General features: G+C 40.8%; 1 protein-coding gene across 1 annotated transcript in view; it reads right to left on the bottom strand.

The window, feature by feature from the left end:
* Positions 1-6,251: 6,251 nt before the first annotated feature.
* LOC147904901 (peroxisome biogenesis protein 12-like) overlaps positions 6,252-24,828 on the bottom strand; it is a 45,079-nt gene continuing 26,502 nt past the window's right edge. Inside the window, exons 7-10 of the mRNA XM_087384963.1 lie at positions 8,310-8,387; positions 7,946-8,050; positions 6,501-6,659; positions 6,252-6,372 (exon numbers count right to left, since the gene is read on the bottom strand). Of these exons, the coding sequence (XP_087241089.1) occupies positions 6,304-6,372; positions 6,501-6,659; positions 7,946-8,050; positions 8,310-8,387 (411 nt within the window). The 3' untranslated portion in view covers positions 6,252-6,303. The remainder of the gene's footprint in view (positions 6,373-6,500; positions 6,660-7,945; positions 8,051-8,309; positions 8,388-24,828) is intronic.

Here is a 24,828-nt window from a genome sequence, read left to right on the forward strand (position 1 = left end):
CTAACTAAGGTGGCATACTAACTGAGCCATGAACTAGTGTAGATAAGGATAGCTGTCATCCAGCTATTATTTGTGGGCGGTGTACCAACCGCATCTCCAGCTAACAAGTCGGTGACATAAATGCACAACAGTCACCCTGGCATATCGCGAGTGGAGCTCGATATCTCAACACTCCCCCTCGAGCACACCAAGCAGGTCTCTAAACTTGCGCAGCTTCTCTGCGCCCAATGCTTTCATGAATATGTCAGCTACCTGATCCTCTGTGCTGACATAAACTAGATCAATAAGACCTAGTAAAACCTTCTCCCACACATAGTGATAATGCACCTCAATCCCAAATCCTGCACACCAAGCAGGTCTCTAAACTTGCGCAGCTTCTCTGCACCCAATGCTTTCATGAATATGTCAGCTACCTGATCCTCTGTGCTGACATAAACTAGATCAATAAGACCTAGTAAAACCTTCTCCCACACATAGTGATAATGCACCTCAATGTGCTTTGTTCTAGCATGAAAGACTGGGTTCTTTGCCAAGTGTATGCTGCTCATGTTGTCACAATAAATGACAACTGGCCCATCTGTAGACTGATGCATATCATAGAGTAGCTTATGCAACCAAGCTACCTCACATGCAGCCATTGCTGCACCCCTGTACTCAACCTCTGTGCTCGACAAGGCAACTGTAGGCTGTTTCTTACTGCTCCAAGTGACTGAAGCACTCCCAAAAGAGAACACATATCCACTGGTAGATCGTCTATCAGAAATGCTACAAGCCCAATCAGCATCAGTGTATCCATGCAACTGTATCTGAACCCCAGCCTCATAAAATAGTCCATACTGCAATGTGGACTTCACATACCTGAGTATGCGTCTAGCCGCATCCAAATGCGGTTTCCTTGGAGCCTGCATAAACTGACTTACCAACCCAATAGCATAGCTCAAATCTGGCCTGGTAATAGTCATGTAAATCAAACTTCCTACTATGCGTCTGTACATAGTAGGGTCTTCCAGAAGCTCACCTGCATCTGTGCTCAGCTTCACATTCTGCTCCAAAGGAACTGAAATAGGCTTACAGCCTATCATCCCATATTTGGACAGCATGTCCAATCCATACTGCCTCTGCAAGAGCTGTATCCCACTTGGTGATCTAATCACCTCATTGCCCAAGAAATAACGTAGCTCTCCCAAATCCTTCATCTCAAACTTCTACCTCAATAGCATTTTCACATGAAGGATATCTTCATCACTATCACCTGTGATGATCAAATCATCAACATAAATGACCAGCAGCATAATCCCTTTCTCTGTTTTTCTCACATAGAGTGAGAAATCTGCCTTGGAAATCTGAAAGCCAATAGTGACAAGATACTGTCCTATCTTGTCAGACCATGCTCTAGGTGCTTGCTTCAAGCCATACAAGGCTTTCTTCCTACAAACAAACTCAGGATGAGTAGCATGAACATAACCTGCTGGCTGCTCCATAAAGACCTCTTCTTGCAAATCACCATGCAAGAAGGCATTCTTTACATCCATCTGATGTAAAGACCATCCCTTTGATGCAGCCATAGCAATGGCTACTCTTACGGTTGCCATCCTTGCAACCGGGCTGAAAGTTTCTTCATAATCAATGCCATATGTCTGTGCATACCCCTTGACAACTAATCTTGCCTTGTATCTATTCACAGAACCATCTGCATTGTGCTTGATCTTATAAACCCATTTACAGCCAATTGCATTCTTGCCTTTAGGCAAAGGCACCAATTCCCATGTAGCATTAGCATCCAAGGCATCCATTTCTTCATCCATGGCTTTCTCCCATTTTTCATTTCCCATGGCTTGCTCAAAAGAAGTGGGTTCTAGTTCTTGTATCACTTTGACCATATAGGCATAGTGAATGGCTGTAAATCCATCATATTTCAGCCTATCCACAGGATACCTAACCCTGGTAGACCTGCGCAAAATAGGCTCACTTCCAGGTGCTCTCAAAACATCCTTGGTCTTCCTTACTCCAGGTGTAACAACAGAAGGAATACCCAACTCATCATCAATGCTCTGTTCTGAGCCACTGGATTCACCATCCACATAAGAGTGACCTGCATTCACATCAAACATGGGCTGATCTACCTTCTCTTTTCCTTTTCGTGATACCTGCGTACCACTATCTGCATTGCTTTGAGGAGATTCTCCTGATCTCAATCTACCTGTCCATGGCAAAGTATGTGAACCACTGCTAGAGGACACTATAGGTCCACTGATATTTTGTGATTGCTGCTGTGAATTCTGTGCAGCAATACCATTTTGTGCATCTACATCAATCATCACATTTACTGGTTTATACCAGCTACTCATCTCATCAAAAACAACATCTCTGCTCACTGTAAACTTACGAGTAGAAGGGTTATAGCATCTATACCCTTTCTGCTGCAAAGAATAACCAATAAAGATGCACTTCTCAGCTTTTGGATCCAACTTGGACCTCAACTCATCTGGCACATGGACATAGGCAATGCAACCAAAAATTTTCAAATGAGAAATATCTGGTTTCCTACCAGTATACATCTCCTCTGGCGTCATGCCATGTATTGCTGCAGTGGGAGTCTTGTTCATTATATAGACTGCTGTAGCAACTGCTTCAGCCCAATAATAATCTGGTAGATCTTTTTCATTTAGCATAGCCCGAGATACCTCTCCAATATGCCTGTTTTTTCTTTCTGCAATTCCATTTTGTTGTGGGGTATGACTGCATGAATATTGCTGCTTTATACCATGCTCCTGCAAGAACCTTGCAAACTCATTTGAGAGGTACTCTCCCCCTCCATCTGATCTTAGGCATTTTATTTGCAGGCCTGTTTCTTTTTCAACCATAGCTTTGAAAGCTTTGAAGTGCCCAAACACTTCACTTTTCTTTTTCATAAAATACACCCACAGTTTTCTGCTGAAGTCATCAATAAATGTGACAAAATAGTGACAGCCTCCAATAGATGCAGCTTTTGTAGTCCACACATCAGAGTGGATTAATTCCAATGGCTTTTTACTCTCTTGAACATGCCTAGGAAAAGGTTTCCTTGCCTGTTTCCCAAATTGACAGGCTTCACAAACCTTGTGCATTTCTACAACCTTGAATTTAGGCAATCCTGCAACAATATTTTGGGCTTGCATTGATTTAAGTCGTTATATATTAACATGACCAATGCGTTTGTGCCAGATATCAATATCTGCAACTACACCGGTCCCATGTGCAAACATTACTGCACTCAATTCAGGCATGTCTGCATCCAATGTAAACATCCTGCCCTTCTTCTTTCCTTTTGCTATCAAGCGACCATTATTTTTCATATCCTCAACAAAGCATCCATGAGGATTAAATCTGACCTGCAAGCCCTGCTCAACCATTTGACCAATAGAAACCAGGTTCTTGGTGATGTTCGTGACATGAAATACATCAGACAAGTATTTCTTTTTCCCATCCTGCATAGACAAAGGAATTTTTCCAATCTGCACAATAGGATGTGCAGTATCATCACCAGTCTCCACAAATCCTGGCTTTTCCATTTTCTTTGCATCTTGCATCCATTCTGCATGACCTATCATGTGGTTTGATGCACCCGAGTCAACATACCACACATCATTTTGTTCTTCTGCACTTGTCACAGAATTGGTCATATGCTGCACCATAAATAGATGCTCATTTCTGTCATCACCCTGCCTGCTAGAAGATGCATAATTGCCTTGCTGCAATTTTCCATTCATAATGTCATTCTGCTTTTTGTGGCAGTCCTTAGCCATATGACCCATTTTGCCACAATAGTAGCATTCAACATTGTTGTTTGCATTTTGGCTTCTCTGCCATCCACCACGGCCTCTTTGGCTCCCCTTGCCTCTAGAGTTACCACGTCCTCCTGCATATGACTGGTTTTCTTGCGTTTGCTGCATATTCTGATTTCTACCACGGCCTGCAGATCGGCCTCCTCTACCTCTGCCTCTACCTCTGCCAGCATTTGAGTAGAAGACAGTTTCTTTTGAAGTTCCTGCTGAAGAAGATGCACCCCCATTTCTCTGCTCTTTAGAAATTAGAAGAGCAATCAACTCCTGAAAATCTAGAAATTTTTCATGGACGGCAATGGATGTCCGGAATTGTGCATAATCCTTTCCTAGACCATTCAAGGTCACAGAAACCAAATCATCATCATCCACTGGCAACCCAATGGAAGCAAGTGCATCTGCAATTTTCTTCACTTTCATGTGGTAGTCATTTATGCTCAAATTTTCTCTCTGCACATTGTGCAACTCCTGTTTGAGTTGCATTTTCCTGGCTTGCGTATTTGTGCTATATATTTTTGCCAAAGTATCCCATGCCTCCTTTGGCGTATTTGCATCTTGAATATGCACAATCATGGAGTCTGAAATATTGATAGACAGCCAGTACATAACTTTCCTGGCTCTCTCATGCCATCCTTTGAATGCCTGCATTTCCTGTTGACTGGGAACATTAGGAAGAACAGGTTCTTCTTCATTTCCTGTAATGAATTCCCAAAGCCTTTTCCCATCAAGAAATTCGTCATTCTAAACTTCCATGCCTGGAAGTTGTTCTTGTCAAGCTTTTTAGTGACAATCTGTGAAAGAGAATCAGATGCCATTATAGAACACTGCAAAATATTCTGTCACTGCAAAAAACATAGCTTTTGCCTCACACGGGCAGAACTGCAAAACTGACGAAAGTGGTATTTCACCACACAGTCACTCCCTAGTGATGATTTTGCATCAACAGGCAATAGGCATGAATCTGCAACTCCCAATATCTCTGCACACAGGCATACGATGCAATTTCTGTGGCACCTTTCCACCGACTAGCTGCGTAGTGGTCGCACAGCAAAAAATAGGGCCTTTTTTTGAGTGCCTGCGAAGAACTTCCGCCTTCAAAACGGGCCCCGAAACGGCCTCAAATCCGAAAAATAAAGTCACTGAGGGCCTAGCCCATCTCCCGCAGCATATACTGTGCTCTCACCACACCGCGAAGGGTGTCTCAATCTGAGACAGTGCACTCTTGCACTTCTGGCTGTGCTACCTGCAGAGATTTGCTCCCAAACTCGAAATAGGAAAGCAACACTGGTCCTCTTACCAGGACACCACGAACTTGGCTTGCTTTCTTGAGCTCCTTACCACGAACAAGGCTCCGATACCATGTGAAGATAGTGGGAGAGAGGGAAGGAGTCTCACTTGCGGCTTTCTCACATGCACAATGGGGGAATACACACAAAGGTGGAGGCTGAAAACAGTTTTCCTCTTCTTAGTTGTGAAAGCCAAAAGAACTCTGGTACAAAGAAATAGAAGAACCCTATATGTGGGTCTCAAACCAAACTCAACTAACTAAGGTGGCATACTAACTGAGCCACGAACTAGTGTAGATAAGGATAGCTGTCATCCAGCTATTATTCATGGGCGGTGTACCAACCGCATCTCCAGCTAACAAGTCGGTGACATAAATGCACAACAGTCACCCTGGCATATCGCGAGTGGTGGAGCTCGATATCTCAACAGTTGTTGCTATCTCTAGAGCTACTGCTACTACTATTGCTATTGCCCCTACTAGTGCTACTATTGACTTGGACATTTTGGAGCATCATACATTGGGTTTTTGGATGTCTAGCAACTCCTTGTTGGCCTATCTACACAAGGGATTTTAGCCACATATTGGAGCCTACTAGATACTATTATTTTCTCCCTATAGAGTCCTTGATCTCTTATTGGCAAGGACTTGTGCACCTATGGTTATTGATGTTAAAGATTCAAATATTTCTTAGCAAGTCTAACTGTAGTCTTGATGATATCAGGTAAAACTTTTTCTTTAGAATATACAAACACCAAAAAACGGACAGCCACCCTTTTTCTTGCCTTATGCTCAAGAGGGAATCCATAAGAACTATCCTATGTATAAAAATGGTGGCCATAAGAGCTACGTTATGGGCTACCCTAGTTCTTGCCTTATGTCCAAAAGAGGGACCATGGGTTGCCTTATTTATTATCTTACATCCAAAAGAGAAGCCAAATGTCTTTTATGTATGTTTGAACGATGTAGAGATTCCATATAATTTAAAGTTATTATAAAAGTAGATAGAGAAGATAGCATGAAAATCATAAGATCATCATTAAATGCAAACAATAATCCAAGGATATGAAGTGATAAGTTTGCATTATCAAGTTTTTGTCAAATATCATCTTTTATCATCAGTTTTTTAACCTTTTAAGCTCTAGCAAGAATGAAGACATTACAAAATTAGTAGGTATAATTGAAAATATTAATGCATTATGAGTCTTTAAGGATCCTTATTTGATTGACTTTTGTGGGCATCAATGTGATGGGGCATACTCCATGCTGCACATTGCAAATTCAGCACAAATATCACCAACTCAGTGAGTAGGGGAAAATGGCTTATTGCTTTAAAATGTAGTGACATAGCTTCATTTGCATGTACAATTACATGTAATAGATCAAGATCTTACCTTCTCCACATATTCAGATATGCATTGATAGCAAAACAAACATCCAGAAGGAACACATAATGCTGATGTCATTCTTGGTTTATCACATAGGGGACAATTTTGACTTCTTTTTGGAAACGTGATGCCTTCTTTTGGAAATGTGATCCCTTCTTTTGAACCCTACAATGTCTCATAGCAAAAACATAGAATAAGTGTGCAAGAATATGATGATGAACATATTTTCCAATCTAAGATAATGCCTTTTGTTTGAATAAGATAGCTATTTGCCCAAGTAAAATTGGTAGCTAGCTCTTTGGGAGTTGTTAACTTATTGTGTTTCAATTAGATCTTATTTTAGTTGTTTTTAAAATTCCATAGCTGCTACTCTTAATTGTTTAAAAACATGAGCAAAGTGTCATGCTAAGATATTGTCTTATAAGAACAGATGTCATGCCATTACGATAAAACAAGGCATTAAACCTTATTTATGAAACATGTATCTCTCACTTGACATGGTGTTTGTGAATGCCACTATTATGTAGACCACACTAGTTCAAGAAATTTCCTTTCCAATCATATGCTATGCTCATCTAATGATAACTATCTATCACAAGAAAGCAATGGATCTAGTTCCTTGCCTATTCCTTATTGGATATTAAATAAGTGAGCTTCCTCTAGCTATTGTTCTTTTTCATTCCAAGCTACTCCACAAACTAAAGGATCCCTCTTCCTTGTATTTTTGTATACAGTAAGAAATTCTATCTTGATTGTTCACTATAAACTTGTTGTTAGATACATTAGGATAATGAATTGGGTATAAAGTTTTTTGAAATCGGGCTAGAATGCTTTGATCTATGGTAGGCTCATTGGAACTAGTAGATTTAACTCGTAGAGAAGCGAATGGTTGAGCATGGATTTTGTGTTGAAGCTCCACATGATGAAGTCTAAATGGCATCCAAGAGAAAATTTGCCAAATATATACAATCTCTCCAAATCCATTGTTGAAATGAAATTCATGTATGATGTTCTAGTGATCATATGAAAATTTGATACGGAGATGCTATAAACTCCATAAGACAATAGATGTAAAAATGCAAAAAATTGTAGAGCTTAAACCATTCGATAAAATCTTAGAAGTAGACTTTAATAAGGTAGAAAGAGTGAACTCAAGACAATGCACTGTAAGTGTTTTGCTAGTTGATGTGTAGTATGTTGTGGTATATTTGACTCAAGTGAGTCTCATCTCTATATGTTCTGGCATATTTGATTGAAGTGAATCTCATGTTTATATGTTGTGGTATATTTGATTGAAGTGAGTCTCATGTCTATATCTTGAAGCCATTACAACCCTTATTATATAGATAATCCAAATCACATTGGAATCATAAGTTCAATTTGGACTTTACTTTAGGCGAGTTCACAATTATGATTGCATAAATACATCTTAAGAGGACGTGATGATGTACCTTAGGTGGAGGTGGTGGAAGAGGTGGCTGGTACCAATAACCATGTAAAGTCCTCCTTTTGATTTTGCATTTTTCTTCATACCACCAATGCCACCATTTTTCAACCTATTGATAGAGCAAGGATCAAAACTTCATTCACCTAAAGCTAAAATATTTTAGCTCTTCTTCCTTATTTTAAAAGTCTCATAAAATTTAATAATTGATACTAAAACTTGCTAAAGTGTTACAAAACTATGAGGTTTTACGAGAAGACCATAAATATTGCAAGATACTAAGTAAATGTCATCATCATAATCATTATCATCTTGAGCTTCCGTATTTTGGATAACTTCATATGCCATGAAAGTGAGTATGTGTGGCTTACTTCTTTGAAAAAAAGGGCAGCGAGATGGCCAACAAGTACATAGTCCAACATGGTATGAATAGTTTGAAGTAATGATCTCTACAAAAGTGCAAATACAAAAAAGTTAGTGCCCTAACTGTAAATAATTTGAAAAGTTTAATTATACATGGGACTCAATATCCATGCTAAGTATATTTATAGTGTTTATGAGGGAGCAAATGAGCTTACTAAATACATGTTGTGAGTGCATATACAATGCATGTAGTGTAGGTGTGTACTAAGTTTTGAAGCCTTGCTTTTCTACCTTAGCACACACCAACAAGCTAACATTTCTTGTGCTTATGCTTCTTGGTCTATGCTAAGTTTTGAAGCCTTCCCTTTCTAACTCCAAGAAGAAGCTAAATTACCCTTTTTCTCACCTTGACCTATAGTTATTGATTCAAAATTTTGCAACTAAAGAAATGAAGAATGAGTCTTCAAGATAAGGTGGATGTTTCTAAGTCATCAAGGATAAGCGACCAAGATAAGGTGGAGGTTACCAATATATTTATCATGAGTGGCTAAAGCTTTTCAGCCTTTGATTATGCAAGTACATGGGATAATATCAAATGGAAGCATTTCGTGACCATCCATTGGGACAAGCCTACAATAGTGTAAGTGCATGCATCCCTATGGCAAAAAACAGATATAATGATATGTTGAAGTTGAAATTGACTCAAGATTTAAAACTCTTCCCCTGTCCATTAAATGATCAGAGACTTGTGACCACATGTGCAAATGGATGCATGCACACATGCCCCTCCCATGCACATGCGTGTGTATGCACATACACTCATGCATGTAAGAAAATAGTACGCAGCGGAAGATAACAACAAAACGCAAGTACACGATGGAAAGCTGGAGAGAATACAAAAATTCTGATATACCAAACTGCTGATACAACTGATGGTTGGCTGTCCACCCGTGCGCTCTACAGACAGAGCTTCGATGGTGATCTAGACAGATGCTGGATGGAGGACTATGAGCGTGAAGAACTGGTGATCTGATGATAGGGGGTGGCCACTTATATAGTGTAAGTGGTTGACGGTCGGCTTTGTAATAGGCAATCGGCCTAATAGACAGTCGGCCTGGAAGACCACCCGACCCTTCAGAAAACATGCCGACGGGCAGATGAAGGATCGCGCATAGGTCATACCGTCGGGCCTGGGGCTACCGGCAGCCCCCGGACCCTGCCGCTGGGGGCTTTGCCCCAGACCCCCACCGGGGGCCTGCACCCCCTGGACCCCCTGCTATCGGGGGGGCTATCGCCCCCCCGAACCCCCCCTTTGTGCAGACGGGTATCTACTCTTGGCTCCTAAGCCGTCTCATAACCATCTGGTCTACTCTAAGACCCCTTCCAGTGTCTAAACTAGGGATCCCTCCCAATATCTGATGCCCATCATGGCTTCTCCTCATATGGGGGCCTTACAACATTGGGTACACAGAATATTGGTGGGTTACATGAGAGGTGGACATTTGAGCTAACTCTAACAATGCATGCATGTGTGTGTGCATGCACGCATGTGCATGGGCACTCTCTCTCTCTCTCTCTCTCTCTCTCTCTCTCTCTCTCTCTCATGCATGCATGCATGCTTGAGAGTGGGAACACTATTATATGAGAAATATATCAATGAGGCAAGATTAAATAGATATTAAAGTTCAAATCAATCAATGACAACAATGATTATAGGATTTCTAAAAGAAAAAGTCGCTAAGGATAGACATGAATATATGAAAATAGATTATTGTTAATGCTTAGTTTCATTAGTGAGGACTATAGTTAACCAAATTATTTCCCTTATAAATATTCTTTATTAGGCTAAGTATTATGTTACAAAGACTTGCGATGTAAATATCCTTGATCTATATCTACCTAATTTATCAATAACACTCAACATATTAACAATACCCATCAAAAGGCCTTTTTTCTAAACATTAATTTGAGCACTTGCAAAAAGATAAATTGATTTAAAGGGCATAATACACAGTGAAACTTGATACATGGACATATATTTCAACCAAAAGTTGAGAATAAAGTTATTGCTAGATAAGGAGCTGCAAACAAGTGATATTTGAGCCCTTTCCTGAGCCCTTTCCTTGGCTTTTCTTCCTCTCTAGCTGCTCATACCTTCAACTCTCCTTTACTCCTTGTCTCTCTTGTTTCATTGTGGAGGACTATAGTTATCCAAATTATTTCCCTAATAAATTTTCTTTATTAGGCTAAGTATTATGTTACATAGACTTGCGATGTAAATATCCTTGATCTATATCTGCCTAATTTGTCAATAACACTCAACATATTAACAATACCCATCAAAAGGCCTTTTTTCTAAACATTAATTTGAGCACTTGCAAAAAGATAAATTGATTTAAAGGGCATAATAAAAAGTGAAACTTGATACATGGACATATATTTCAACCAATAGTTGAGAATAAAGTTATTGCTAGATAAGGAGCTACAAACAAGTGATATTTGAGCCCTTTCCTTGGCTTTTCTTCCTCTCTAGCTGCTCATACCTTCAACTCTCCTTTACTCCTTGTTTCTCTTTTATAAAATTTAAGTACATGAATCCCAATTTAATTTTCCAAGTGCATGATATAATAATAACCCAAGAAATCAACCTAAGCCAAAAAATGAGACCCTATGGTCTAGCTATGGTTTTCTTGCATTTCTCATGTTATTTTACCATAATTTCTATGATCCTTCCACATGCATCCCCTAGAAGCTTTTCTAGGGGGATAATTTGGGCTACTACAAAGAACGAAGCTTTTACAATTAAAAAATTAAAGTCAATCTTTTTTTAGATTGCCTATCTTACATAGGTTGTTGTATGATATATGTATTTTCATCCTTTAAGGCCTTTTTAATTGGTGAATTGGGCTAGATGTAGTGATTAGCCTAGTATCCCTTGAATTTTCATCTTTCTAAAGCTTTGTTAAATAAGCATAGCAAGCTTTTAGCTTGTTTTTCATCAATACTACATGATCGCTCTTTTACTCTCTTATTTGCTTTCATCTTCTCATCTCATCTCATAATTCTTTCAATCTTTATGATTATAAAATACCCCCCCTCCTTACTATTGGAATTTTCCTCTCATGGCATCCTCCACTTTTCACCTATTTAGACTCCTCTTGGTTGAGCCATCTAAGAGATTCCTAGTCAAATTGTACATCGTGTAACTTATATGGGTAGAGTATTGGTGATTAGGAAAACTACAAATAGACCCTTTTGATGTCCATTAATTTTTTTGTAGGTAGCCTTTTTGTTGTATGTGGAGTCTGATCCTATTTTTAGAGCTTGTTTTAAGTCACTTTTTGGACCCAGGCATGCTTATATGTTGGCCCTAGGGTTTGGACAACATACAAGCCTTACCAACACAAGCACAAGAGCGGATGGTGCTTGTGATTGGCGATTAGGTAACGTACTTCATTGACTAAATTTCAACTAGCAAGCATCAACAACAACAACAACAATAGAAAGCGGTGACCCCAAGTTTGAGGAAGTCTAGGCAACTTGAAGCAAAGGGTGGTAGACACATGGCGTGCAAGGGTCTAGTGTTATGAATGTGCTAGCAAAAGAAGTCAGTTTTGTTAGTCTACTTATGAAGAAGCATTGTGATAGGGAGCAAAAGAGATGAGTGACATTGTGGTTCACGATCTCTTTCTCACCTGGCTTACTAGGTAGGAGCTTGATACTACTAAGTGCTTGATACTACTGAGTGTTTAAAACCAAGGTGGCTTGGTTTTAAACAGACTCCTTTGATATATTGTGGCTTTTACTTCAAGCTATTCATAAGTTATCTCTCTATTTGCTAAACTATTAAAAAACTTGATACCCCATCATAATATAGTTTCCCCGTTCAATAGCAACCTTGACCTTTGAGTTATTTTTTTGGCATCTACTTTCATCACACCCAAGCATGCATGTACATAGCTCACTAAGGATTGAAAGAGTGAGCATCTTCATGTGACCACTACATGGGTTGGTTTAACACTTCATGAGCATTGAACACTGAGCATTAGTAAGTTAACCATTGGGAGAGCAAACTAGAGCATTAACATTTGGTGATCCTACTGGGGAAGGGTCAATTGAATTTGTGAGTTGATGTGCTATCAATTAGTGGAATCAATTGAATTGAGTGTAGCAAGCCTAGGATTGGAGTGAACAATCATTGCGAGAGAGAGGTTCATGTTGACGAGTGATGAGTTGAAGCAAATTCTAGGTGTCATGAGCGACTACAAGACATACCTACGAGTAACCACAAATGAGTGGCATGGTCTACTAATGTGCTTGATGACTAGAATGTGGAATAAAGAAAGAATTACATAGCCAATCTTCTATTTCATGTCTTAGCCAATGTTTGATACATAGTTGAAAGAGGATAAAGTATGCGACTAGGCACAAAGAGTTCCTAAGTTAAAGAAATTGGCTACATCTAACCACGAGAACTGGTATGGTCTTGGAGCCAGAATTGGGTTCGCAAAGGAGGTAGGTAGAAGCATCAACAATCCAAAACGAGTGTAGAGCATGAGGAGAGAGACTCAGCCTTGCTATCCCAGAGGTGGAAGTTGATTATTATTCACTATCTCTTCCCCCCCACCACTGATCACTCATGTCTGACTTTCAGCATGTTGGTCTCCATGCCAACCACAAGACAAGGTCCACCAGCCTCTACACAAGTCTAGATGTACTTTGACCATGCCATTGATGCAGTATACAAGAGTCACATATCGCATGAGCTACCAAACTGCCTTGGGGATATGCAAACCCATGCCACCTCATGCATTCTAGTATCAATGGTTTAGGATGCCACACTTAGATCAGAAGGACGAACCACTGGTAATTGACTAAGGCATTCCAAAAGACCAATAGACAAGGGTCCATTATTGCAAATGGAGTCTGAGCACTCATCCATGGAGAGCTTGGACGTAGAACGATTAGCCATTTCCTCTATTGATCCTCAACATGAGCATGAGGATTATGACAATGAAAGAAGAGAATCACTTCTTCGATACTCAATTGCTCTTCCAAAGGGACATCATCAAGAAAGGCATGATCAAGGAAGACTAGCTACCATGGATGGTCAAAGAACCAAAAAATTTTATGAATGGCATGCTTTTGATGGACATAGATGCCACTGAGAACCTAAAGGGGTGAACATAAAGAAAATAAGGCAATTTGCATGATAAGGAGGTGTACCAGCCAATCAACCTTTGGCAGACCTAAGGCATACAACAATTCCTATGGAAAAACTTAGAATCAATCACCAATTCCTATGGATCAACTTAGAACGATCATCAATGACTCGATACACACAAAGGTGGGTATTAAAATGGAGATTTGGAGGCCCTATTCTTCTGAATGGACATCATGTGCACCCAATTTATGGAGCTAACCACGTGGAAGATTCAAGAGAGTGAATAGGGAATTATAAGGCCCTATCAAATATTAAAGTAAAATTCTATAACTTCAAAGGTACTGTTGATGAATACCTATATAGCCATCTTCAAAGTTTCTTGCAGGTGTGTCATATAAATGGTGCCACAATAGATTTAAAAAAATGGACCAGTTTTAATGTACTTTGATAGAAAATGCATAGAGATGGTTCAACCAATTTTCAATTGGGTATTTCCCTAATTGTTGGTAAGCTATGTTTGAAACGTTTCTACATCAATTTAGATAGGAAATAAATGAATAAAATGTTTGCATCAAGATGAGTGAACTAAAACAAAATAAGGGTGAATTTGTCCAAGATTTTCTGCTTCAAATGTGAGCACTTATCAAACCACTTGACTAATGTGCCTAACGACAAGTCTATGAGAGCCTATTTGATTATGGGATGCACCCAAGTGGACTTGTGCAAGTAGAAATAGCAAATTCAACTAAAACATATGACCAAAATAGAAAATTGACTAGCTCTTGCTATGCCAAACGACAAGTCTATGAGAGCTTGGTTGATATATGGGATACACCCAAGTGGACTTACACAAGCCAAAAATAGTAAATTTGACTAAGACATATGAGAGACTAGTTGATTACGGGATGCACCTAGGTGGACTTGCACAAGCTAGAAATAGTAAAAGTGACTAAGGCATATGAGGAATTTGTTGATTGAGTTGTAGTTCTAGAAAAGAGTGAAGGCCTTAAAGGCAAGACAAAGAAGAAAGATGTAGAAAATGACACTAAAGAAACACCACTAGCAAAGAAAGATAAGCTCAAGTCTATGCTAAAAAAGGCACTGAAGGAATTGGGCATTTGAGGGAAGGCAAGTAGTAATGAGAAATAGTACAATAAGTGTTCTTAGGAATGGCCACCTAGAAGAAGATTGCAAAACCAAGTATTGCAACACTTGCACTAAGTTTGGGCATGATGAATCTAATTATTGGTTCAATGGCAAAAGTCACAAAGTATCTACCAACCAAGTGACAATTGATATTGGGACTACAAGTGACCAACCGCCAAGTCCCAAGAAAAATAAGGAGAAAGGTAAAAATAGAAAGGAGAAGAATATATATCCTGTAAAGGTCCAATGGTTTTGTTGTGGAGAGAACCATCTTTGTTCTGACTATCAAACTTGGCCACACATCCAAAGTTCCTTAAAACTAATATGAGACAAAAGGAAGTGGATCCAAAGTGCTAAGCAATCGTAGCCAAGTTACCAAGCACATTGGAAGCCCAAGTGGTCGCTCGACTGAAGGGTCCAGTTGCAACCTCTATAGACAGTGGTGCATCAGATAAAGATGTTAATTGGAAATCCCAAAGGAGGTAGCTACTAAAATTGCCAGGGAATTAAAGGCTAGGGAACTATTAGTTGAAATGCCATCTGAGTAGTTTTAGCCACTTTCAACTAAACCAGGCGAGTCCTCAAAGTCTAAAGAACAAAATGTGGAACAAGAACCGAGCACTTAATCCAATTCTAGTGCAGAGCTAGCCCAAGCATGGGAAATATTCAAGAGAATGAAAATCAGCCTTACATTTGCTAAATTGATGCAAATAGCTTCATATTGCCATGAATATTTTTTGAGTAAATCAAGGAATCTGAAGAGCAATCGAAAGAGGTCGATTGTTTGGTTACTATTCCTATTGCATCGACACACCTATGGTGGCTGAAGAAGTACCAATTAGTACTTTAATAAGGAAAAAACTAGGCTATACCAGGTGATTGTAGATGGTGGTTCAAGGGTGAACATTATTTATGGATATATTACAAAATGGTTGAAGTTTAGGACATTCAAGCCATTTCCTTTCTGAGTGTGAATGGAAAATCAATGACGATTGACCCCAAAGGTATGCTACAGGATGTTGTTATTTTGTAGGAGGAATTTATTAGATAATTAGTTTTATTATAATTTATATGGAGAAGAATGCCTATCCTATCCTATTAGGATGTCCTTGGCTTAAGAGTGCAAATTGACTGCATGATTGGGGATCATAGGAAATGATCATCAAAGCTGATGGCAAAAATATGTGCATTCTAACCAACCCTCAGAGGGTATCGGATAGTTTGTACCCTAAAGATTTGGAAGTTGTAGACCCATTTTCCAAACATGTGGAGTTACACTTGATAGATTTATAGATCCTTGCTATTGGAGAAACTGATATTATTCAAGTGGATACTCATATAGCAAAAGTTGAAGGCCAAGAAAATTGCAAAATAGAAAGATCTATTTTTTGAGGAACTTAACTGAAGATATTGAAGGGAAGACAAAGTGGTAAAGACACAACTTACTATTACATGCATTGGAATTGAATAGTTAGTTCCAAAGCTAGGCATAGAAGACAAGCCTACAACAGTGGTGGTAAGTGCCAATCTCTTTTATGGGAAACTCCAAATTGTCAAAGAAATTTTCACCAGCTAAAAAGATGTTTTTGCCTGGAATTATGCTGATCTTCAAGAAGTTCCACCTAAGTTAGAATTTCTTTGGTATGGGATGCCAACCCAATCTAACAACAAAGATATAGAATGAATCCAAACTATGATAAGCAAGTCAAAGCTGAATTAGATCACATCCCCAAGGGTGTGGATAGAGCCAATATTCATTAGTGGCAAACAACCTTCTAGATGCAATCTAGTGTCTTAACCAAAAGCTTGTGCTTGCACCTCTAGTAATTGCTCCCAAGTCTCATTCACAACATGTTGATAATCACACATGTTCAAGAATGCACCATCTTTGTTGTAACATTTTCCAATTCTAGGAGTAGATGTTCAGGCATGCTAGCTCTCCAAGCCTCTTGTGATTATTCTTGGATGTCAAGAATGCTCATGGTAGAATGGGATGGATCTTTAGGGTAATGTAAATGACTTGGATGTCAAGAATGCTCATGATAGAATGGGATGGATCTTTAGGGTAATGTAAGCGAAAATTGATTTACTTTATGACGTTGATCGACGACTATAGTAGAAGAATATGGATATACTTCTTGAAGACTAAAGATGAGTCTTTTAGTAAGCTCAAAGAATGACATGTAATGGTTGAGAAAGAAACAGGGAGGAAGGTGAAGAAGTTGAGATCAGACAGAGGTGGAGAGTTCACATCAAGTGAATTCAAAAGTTACTGCAAAAGTCACGGGATCAAGAGGTAGAAACCCTTGCCACATACATCACAGCAAAATGGAGTAGTAGAGTGCAAGATGCACATCATCTACAAAATGGGTAGGAGTATGATGAAAGGGAAAGATTTGCCAAAGACTTTCTGGGCTGAAGCATGTAACACGGCAGTTTACATTCTGAATCATAGCTACACGAAGGCTGTGAATAGGATGACTCCACTGCAAGCCTTTTCTAGTAAGAAACCTTCAGCTGCACATTTCAGAGTTTTTGGATGTGACTGTTTTGTGCATGTCCCTGATGCTAACAGGACCAAATGGGAACCAAAGAGCCGGAAATGTATTTTCTTGGGCTACAGTGAAAGAGGCGAAGGGTTACCGTCTCTATAATCCTGTTATCAAGAAGGTAATAGTAAGTTGCGATGTGGTCTTCTTAGAACAACCGCATCAATTGGAGGAGGATGCTTCCTTCCCAGACAACCAGGACTAGGATATCCATCCATTACAATCATCAACAATAGACCAAACTCCCCCAACAGTGCTTGGGAGGACTCAAGATAAATAAGAGGAAGAAGAGCCTGTAGAACCACAATGGCAACGGCCATTCCTGAAGTGGGTAAAGAAGCTTTTGGATAACAAAGAACCTCTAGACATTGAGGAGGAACCATCTGAACACCGCTGGTCGAAGACATTAGAGGAGTAAAGAAGGGTGCAGGAACACTTGGTCAACTATGCTTTGATGATAGAGGTGATTTGTGCTAAAGAACCCAAGTGTCTTGAAGAGGCACAGGGTGATGATAGGTGGATGGAGGCTATGTAGTCAGAGTATGGCTCCATAATGAAGAACAACACTTGGGACCTTGTGGATCGACCACCAAAACACAAGGTAATCAGCACCAAGTGGGTGTACAAGACCAAGTACAAATCCGACAGCATGTTGGAAAAGTACAAGGCTCGGCTCATGGAAAAAGGCTTTGCACAAGTACATGGTTTTAATTATCAGGATAATTTTGCTCCCACATCTTGACTAACCACAATTCGTAGTGTTTTGGCTTTAGCAGCACAGGAAAGCTGGCCCGTGTTTTAGATGGATGTAAATCCACCTTTTTGAATGGAGATCTCAAGGAGGAGGTATACGTCCGAACAACCACTAGGTTTTGTGATCCCTAGTTCAGAAGGTAAAGTCTATAAATTGAACAAGGCACTTTACAGGCAAAAACAAGCCCCATGAGCATGGTGGATTGATGCCTACTTTCTACAAAACAGGTTCACTTGTCATAATAGGGAATCATGAAGAGAAGATCTCGCAGACAAAGCATTTGCTAGGAAGAGAGTTTGAAATGACATACCTTTGACTTATGCATTTCTCTTTGGGGATTGAAGTTTGGCAAGAGCCAAAACAGATCTTCATTTCACAGCTGAAGTATGCTGGAGAGATACTAAAGGCATTTGGCATGGCTGAGTGCAAGACAGTTGGCACTCCTATGGAGGTTGATGTGAAGCTCTCGAATGAGGAATCATCACTATTCGTGGACGAAGCAAAGTATAGAAGGCTTTTGGGCAGCTTGATTTACTTGTGCAACACATGGCCGGATATCAGTTCTACGACTAGTGCACTAAGCACGTTTTCCAATAAGCCCCGAGAGAACCATTGGAGGGCAAGGATGTGGGTGCTGAAATGTGGGGGTTAAAGGTCACTGTGCCTTAACCCCAGTTATGTACAATACTCAAACACATATATAAATGAATGAAAAAGAAGATTAGGGTGGTTCTACACCCACCAAACTTGTGTGGCTCTCTGTCTCTCTCTCTCGCTCTCTCTCCCTCTTCCGTTCTTGCTTCCGTTGAGAGCACTCTCAACTGGTATCAGAGCCCGGGTGATCTAGCTGAGCGTGCGTGAATGCTTGAAGCTCAGCAGCTCTGTGGGAGGAAGGAGAAGCTCTGTGGGAAGCTTTGTGGGTGACTTTACTTGCATCCGAGTGTGCAGAGACCTTGGAGGAACCTTTGGAAAAGTCACTTTGGCTTTGCGAAGTGGTTTTGAGAGCCTGTTAAGAGCTTTCAAAGAAAAAGTCGTTTTTTGAGCTTTTCCCTGTTCCGTTCGATGACAGAGACTCCGTATTGACTTGTAGAGGCAACTATTGCTTGCTTTTGGTGTCCACATTACTTCAGGAGCTTGGAAACACCTTTATTCTTGAATCTGGGATCATTTCAGTGGATTTCTGACTCAGTGTATCAGTTCCTGCGTTTTTTGCCCTGGTGTTGGAACTCAAGTTTAAAGCAACCATTTGCAGATCTGTCAGTTCCGGTGGACTCAGGGGGTCCTAAAACTTCTATGTTGCTCATCATTCGCACTCCGGTGGAGTTTACAGATAGCTCTGTTTCCAAAAACGTTTTTCAGTCCGTGTGTTGGACCCAGTGATTGAGAGCACGGTTTCCAAAACCGCCGTCTGTCCCATTGCATTCCGGACGCCCAAAAACCCCTACCTATCAGTTCTTGTGTGATTCGGTGAAGGATTTTCAGAGTTATAAATCTCTGTGTATTCGATTTCGTCTCTCTGTTATGCATTTTTCATACTAAGGTTTTGAAACCTTAGATTTATGCCACATGGCAGTGGATAAGTGTTGACTCCCATTTCTCATTCATCGGTTGGGATTTTGGAGTTCTGGCAGAAGAGAGATATTTGCAGATTTTCTTGCTGAGTCCGATTATGCAATGGCGCCCATGTTTTGAAGCATCTCAGGTTCTATTTTCAGTAGCGCTCATTACCGTGGGACTATGATTTCTTGAGCATACCTTATGCAGATCACTCTGGTTGCAGTTTGAGCAGTGTGCGCTCATTCGTGGTGTGCATTGGGTTGCAGTGGATGATTTATAGGCCATTTGGATGCATTGCGGTCCTTGTTGGATGCGCTGATAGGCCCAAATTGCCTTGTGGGATGCTATTTTTATGGACGCTTTGCACATGGATGCTATTTTATGCTGAGGGACAGCTTTGACACATTGCAGGTGATGCACTGATAGTGCTATGCTCTCTTGGATGAGACATTATTGATGCATATGCTAGTGGACGGTGTTTATGCTTGAGTCATTTGGCACTTATTGGCATTTTCTTTTGGGCTAGATTTGCTCATATGGATGCATAGTATATGCACATGAGTCCGATGCATCTTTTGATGCTTTGAGCTTTGAGCTTTGGTGATATTTCAGTCTATTGTGGCATACACATTTGGGTGCACCTAGTATTTGGTGTGATTCTCTCTTGCAGGCACTAGCATTTGGGATTTTGTTTCATTTGCATCATGGCATCCTCTTCCACGTCTGAAAAGGAGTTTTTCAGCATTAAAAAGTTTGATGGGACAAACTTTTCTTTGTGGAAAGAACAGATAAGGGATGTGCTTATTCAAAAGAAGCAGATTAAACCCTTGGCAGGGATTGAAGCTAAGCCTGCAAATATGTCTGAGGATGATTGGAATGAGTTGGATGCATTAGCAAAGTCTACTATTAGACTTCATCTTGCAGAGTCAGTTTATTTCACAGTAGTAAATGAGCAGACTACGGAAGATTTGTGGAAGAAACTGTGTGCCACTTATGAGAAGGAAACTGCCTCTAATAAAGTTTACCTCATGAAGAGGTTGTTTGAGCTGCAGATGAAGGAAGGGGTCTCCATTGCTTCTCACTTGAATGAATTCAATATTATTTTCAGCCAGCTTCAGGCTCAGAAAATGAATTTTGATGCGGAGACTAAGGCAATATTTCTCTTATGTTCATTGCCATCCTCATGGGATACCTTCCGTACAGCTGTCAGTAACTCTGCACCTGGTGGAGTACTGAAATTTGATGATGTTGTGGGTAGCTTGTTGGCCGAGGAGATTAGACGGAAGTCTATGGATGGCAATAAGCAGGATGCAGCCTTAAATGTGCAAAGGGGCAGATCACAGTTCAGGGGGAAGTCCCAAGAAAGAGTGAAGTCACGTAGCAAATCCAGGGCACGGAACATTGAGTGTTACCATTGTGGCAAGAAGGGCCATATGAAAAAGGATTGCTACAAGCTGAAAAGAGAGCAAAAGGATAAGAAAAAGAATGCAAATTGGGGTGCAAATCAAAAGGAAGAGAGTCCAAGGGAGGACAAAGGAAAAGTGAAGATCGAGGAGATCAATGCAGTCACACGTGATAGTGACAATGATGTTCTCTTCATGTCTAGTTTATCTGCAGAGTTGCTTACCACTTCAGATGATGCATATTCCCAGGATTGGATTTTGGATTCTGGTGCTTCATTCCATGTTACTCCCCATAGGGAATGGTTCTCCTTCTTATGATAGTGGAAAGACAGGTTGTGTGCATCTTGGAAATGACTATGCATGTGACATAGTGGGAGCAGGTGACATAAAGTTTTCTTTTGCAAATGGGTCTGCATTTGTTTTGAAACATGTGAGACATGTGCCTAAGTTGACCAAGAGTCTTATTTCAGTGGGTTAGCTAGATGATGTTGGTTTTCACACCACTTTTGGCTTTCAAAGTTGGAAAATTCAAAAGGGCTCTATGCTTTTGGCCAGGGGTGCCAAGTGTGGGACTTTATATCCCTTACATGTATCATGGGTATTTGATCATGTTGTTGCAATAAACGAGCAGCCAAGCACTTCTTTGTGGCATTGCAGGTTGGGGCACATGAGCCAGAATGGAATGAAACTCTTATGCCGTTTGGGTTATGTACCGCATTTGAGTTTCTCTGATTTTGAATTTTGTGAGCATTGTCTCTATGGGAAGCAGACTAAATCAGCCCATAAAAGAAGGGGAAAGAAAGAGTTTGAAATGCTTGATTTGGTGCATTCAGACGTATGTGGTCCCATGCCTACACGGTCATTAGGTGGGGCTGAATACTATGTGACATTCATTGATGATGCAACTAGGAAAGTGTGGGCTTATGCTATAGCTCGGAAGAGTGATGTGTTCCAGGTATTTCAGAAATGGCTGGCCTTGGTTGAGAATCAGTCAGGTAGAACGCTTAAATGCCTATGGACTGACAATGGTGGAGAGTATCTCTCTCATGACTTTCAGCATTTCTGTGATACACGTGGGATTAAGAGGGAGCTCACATCCCCTCGTACTCCAGAGCAAAATCCAGTTGCAAAAAAGATGAACCGTACCATTCAAGAAAGGTTGCAATGCATGCTTTCCAATGCAAGTCTTTCTGGTGGTTTTTGGGCTGAGGCAATGAAGACTACAGTGCATGTGATCAATAGATCACCTAGTAAGAGTTTGGATGGTGGTATTCCTAAAGAGGCATGGAGTGGCAAGAAGCCCTCTTACTCTCATTTGCGTATATTTGGGTGTGAGGCATATGCACATGTGCCAAAAGAGCTTCGAAAGAAGCTAGATCCTAAGTCTAGGAAATGCATTTTTCTGGGTTATGGTGAAAGTGGAGAGATGGGCTATCGTCTCTGGGATCCAGAAGCAAAGAAGATCATACGCAGCCATGATGTGGTCTTCAATGAGAAGAAGATGCATAAGGCACCCATGAGGGATGTGGAAATGAGGAGAATCACTTTCCAGGATGTGAATCCACCTGCCTATGTTGATAGACAGCAAGCTGTCCATGCACCAAATGTGCAAGAAATGGTACCACCAAGTACTCCCACAGGTATACAATCAAGGGTAGATGATGGATCATCTATTGGTGGAAATGATGAGCCAAATGTGGCTGATATGCAAGTGGGACAGCAAGCTGAAATGCCATTGAGAAGATCATCTAGAGTGTCTAGACCGCCTGATAGGTTTGTTCCAGGGGTAGACTATGTGATGCTTACTGATTGCGGGGAGCCTTCTTGCTATAGAGAGGCTATGATGCGTGAGGATCAATGCAAGTGGGAGTATGCTATGCAATCAGAGATGAGTTCACTTATGAAGAATAAGACTTGGGACTTGGTTTCTTTGCCACATGGAAAGAAAGCATTGCCATGTAAATGGGTCTACAAAATGAAGGTCACAGGTGATGATGTGCCTAGGTACAAGGCCCGTTTGGTTGCTAAAGGGTTCAAGCAAGAGAAGGGTGTGGACTTTGATGAGATATTCTCTCGGTTGTGAAGATGACCACACTTAGATGCATGCTTGGACTAGTGGCATCAGAGGATATGGAGCTTATGCAAATGGATGTCAAGACAGCTTTCTTGCATGGGGATTTGCATGAGGAAATTTACATGGTGCAGCCGGAAGGCTTTGAAGAAAAGGGCAAAGAGCATTTAGTTTGCAAGCTGAAAAAGAGTCTCTATGGTCTTAAGCAAGCACCTAGAGAATGGTATCAGAAGTTTGATGCTTTCATTCGGTCCCAGGGTTTTAGAAGGAGTGAAATTGATCACTGCCTCTACACTAAAAGGGCTAAGGATAATAGCCTGATAATCTTGGCACTATATGTGGATGATATGCTATTGGCTAGCAAGAATACTTATGAGCTAGATGCATTAAAGGCCAAGTTGCATGAGGCCTTTGATATGAAGGATTTGGGATTTGCAGGTCATATTCTTGGTATGCGCATCACGCATGATCGGAGTAGGAAACTCCTTTGGCTTTCACAAAAAGAGTATGTTACAAAAGTATTACAGCGTTTCAATATGGAGGGGGGGAAGGCAGTGAGTACTCCATTGCCTCCATATGTGAAACTGAGTCATACAGATAGTCCCAAATCAGATGAGGAAAGGGCCATGATGGCCAAGGTTCCTTACGCATCAGCAGTTGGGAGTCTTATGTATGCTATGATAGCTACTAGACCAGACATTGCATTTGCAGCGGGAGTTGTTAGCCGGTATATGGCTAATCCAGGAAAGAGGCATTGGGAGGCAGTTAAGTGCATCATGAGGTACATGAAGGGTACCAAGGAGATGTGCATTTGCTTTGGTAAAGGAGACATGCGTGTACTTGGGTACACAGATTCAGACTATGCAGGGCATGTGGATAGTAGGAGATCCACTTCTGGTTATGTGTTCACCTTTGCAGGTGGTGCAGTGTCATGGATGTCTCGTGGACAGAAGTGCGTGGCTTTGTCTACCACAGAGGCTGAGTATGTTGCAGCCACAGAGGGTTGCAAGGAGGCTATATGGCTTGATCGGCTAGTGGGAGATTTGGGGATTCATACAGGTGTACCGACATTGCATAGTGATTCAATGAGTGCTATTCAGCTAGCACGGAATCCGGTCTTTCATGCAAAGACCAAACACATTGAGGTCAAGTACCATTTCATCAGGGAGGTACTTGAGGACAAGCGCATAGAGCTTGTCAAGGTTCATACAGATGATAACCCTGCAGATATGCTGACGAAGAGTCTACCTAGTCAGCGGTTTGAGTATTGTCGTGTATTGATGGGCATTGGATAGTATGCTCACTGGTTGTTCTCCCTTAAAGGCACATTGTCCTTTAAGTGGGAGGTTGTGGGGGTTAAAGGTCACTGTGCCTTAACCCCAGTTATGTACAATACTCAAACACATATATAAATGAATGAAAAAGAAGATTAGGGTGGTTCTGCACCCACCAAACTTGTGTGGCTCTCTGTCTCTCTCTCTCGCTCTCTCTCCCTCTTCCGTTCTTACTTCCGTTGAGAGCACTCTCATGAAATACATCAAAGGCACACTTGATTATGGCATCACCTATACCAAGGGCAACACCTTGATCAGATTCTATGACTCAGATTGGGCAAGAGATGTGGACAGCAGGAGATCACTGACAGGTCACTGTTTCTCACTTGGATCTGGAGCTGTGTCATGGGTCAGCAAGAAGCAAGCCATAGTTGCTCTTTTTTCTACCGAGGCTGAGTACAAATCAGCATGTTTTGCCTCTTGTGTGGCAATGTGGTTGAGGAGGATTTTAGGGACATGGGTGCAGTGCAAAACAAGCCTATGCAATTATCATGTGACAATCAGAGTTGCATGGCAATTGCAAAGAACCCTATGTTCCATGCTTGCATA

The sequence above is a fragment of the Dipteris shenzhenensis genome, chromosome 2, assembly GCF_047967505.1.
Source record: "Dipteris shenzhenensis isolate YYH24624 ecotype China chromosome 2, Dip_SZ_1.0, whole genome shotgun sequence".
In the NCBI taxonomy this organism is placed as follows: Eukaryota; Viridiplantae; Streptophyta; class Polypodiopsida; order Gleicheniales; family Dipteridaceae; genus Dipteris; species Dipteris shenzhenensis.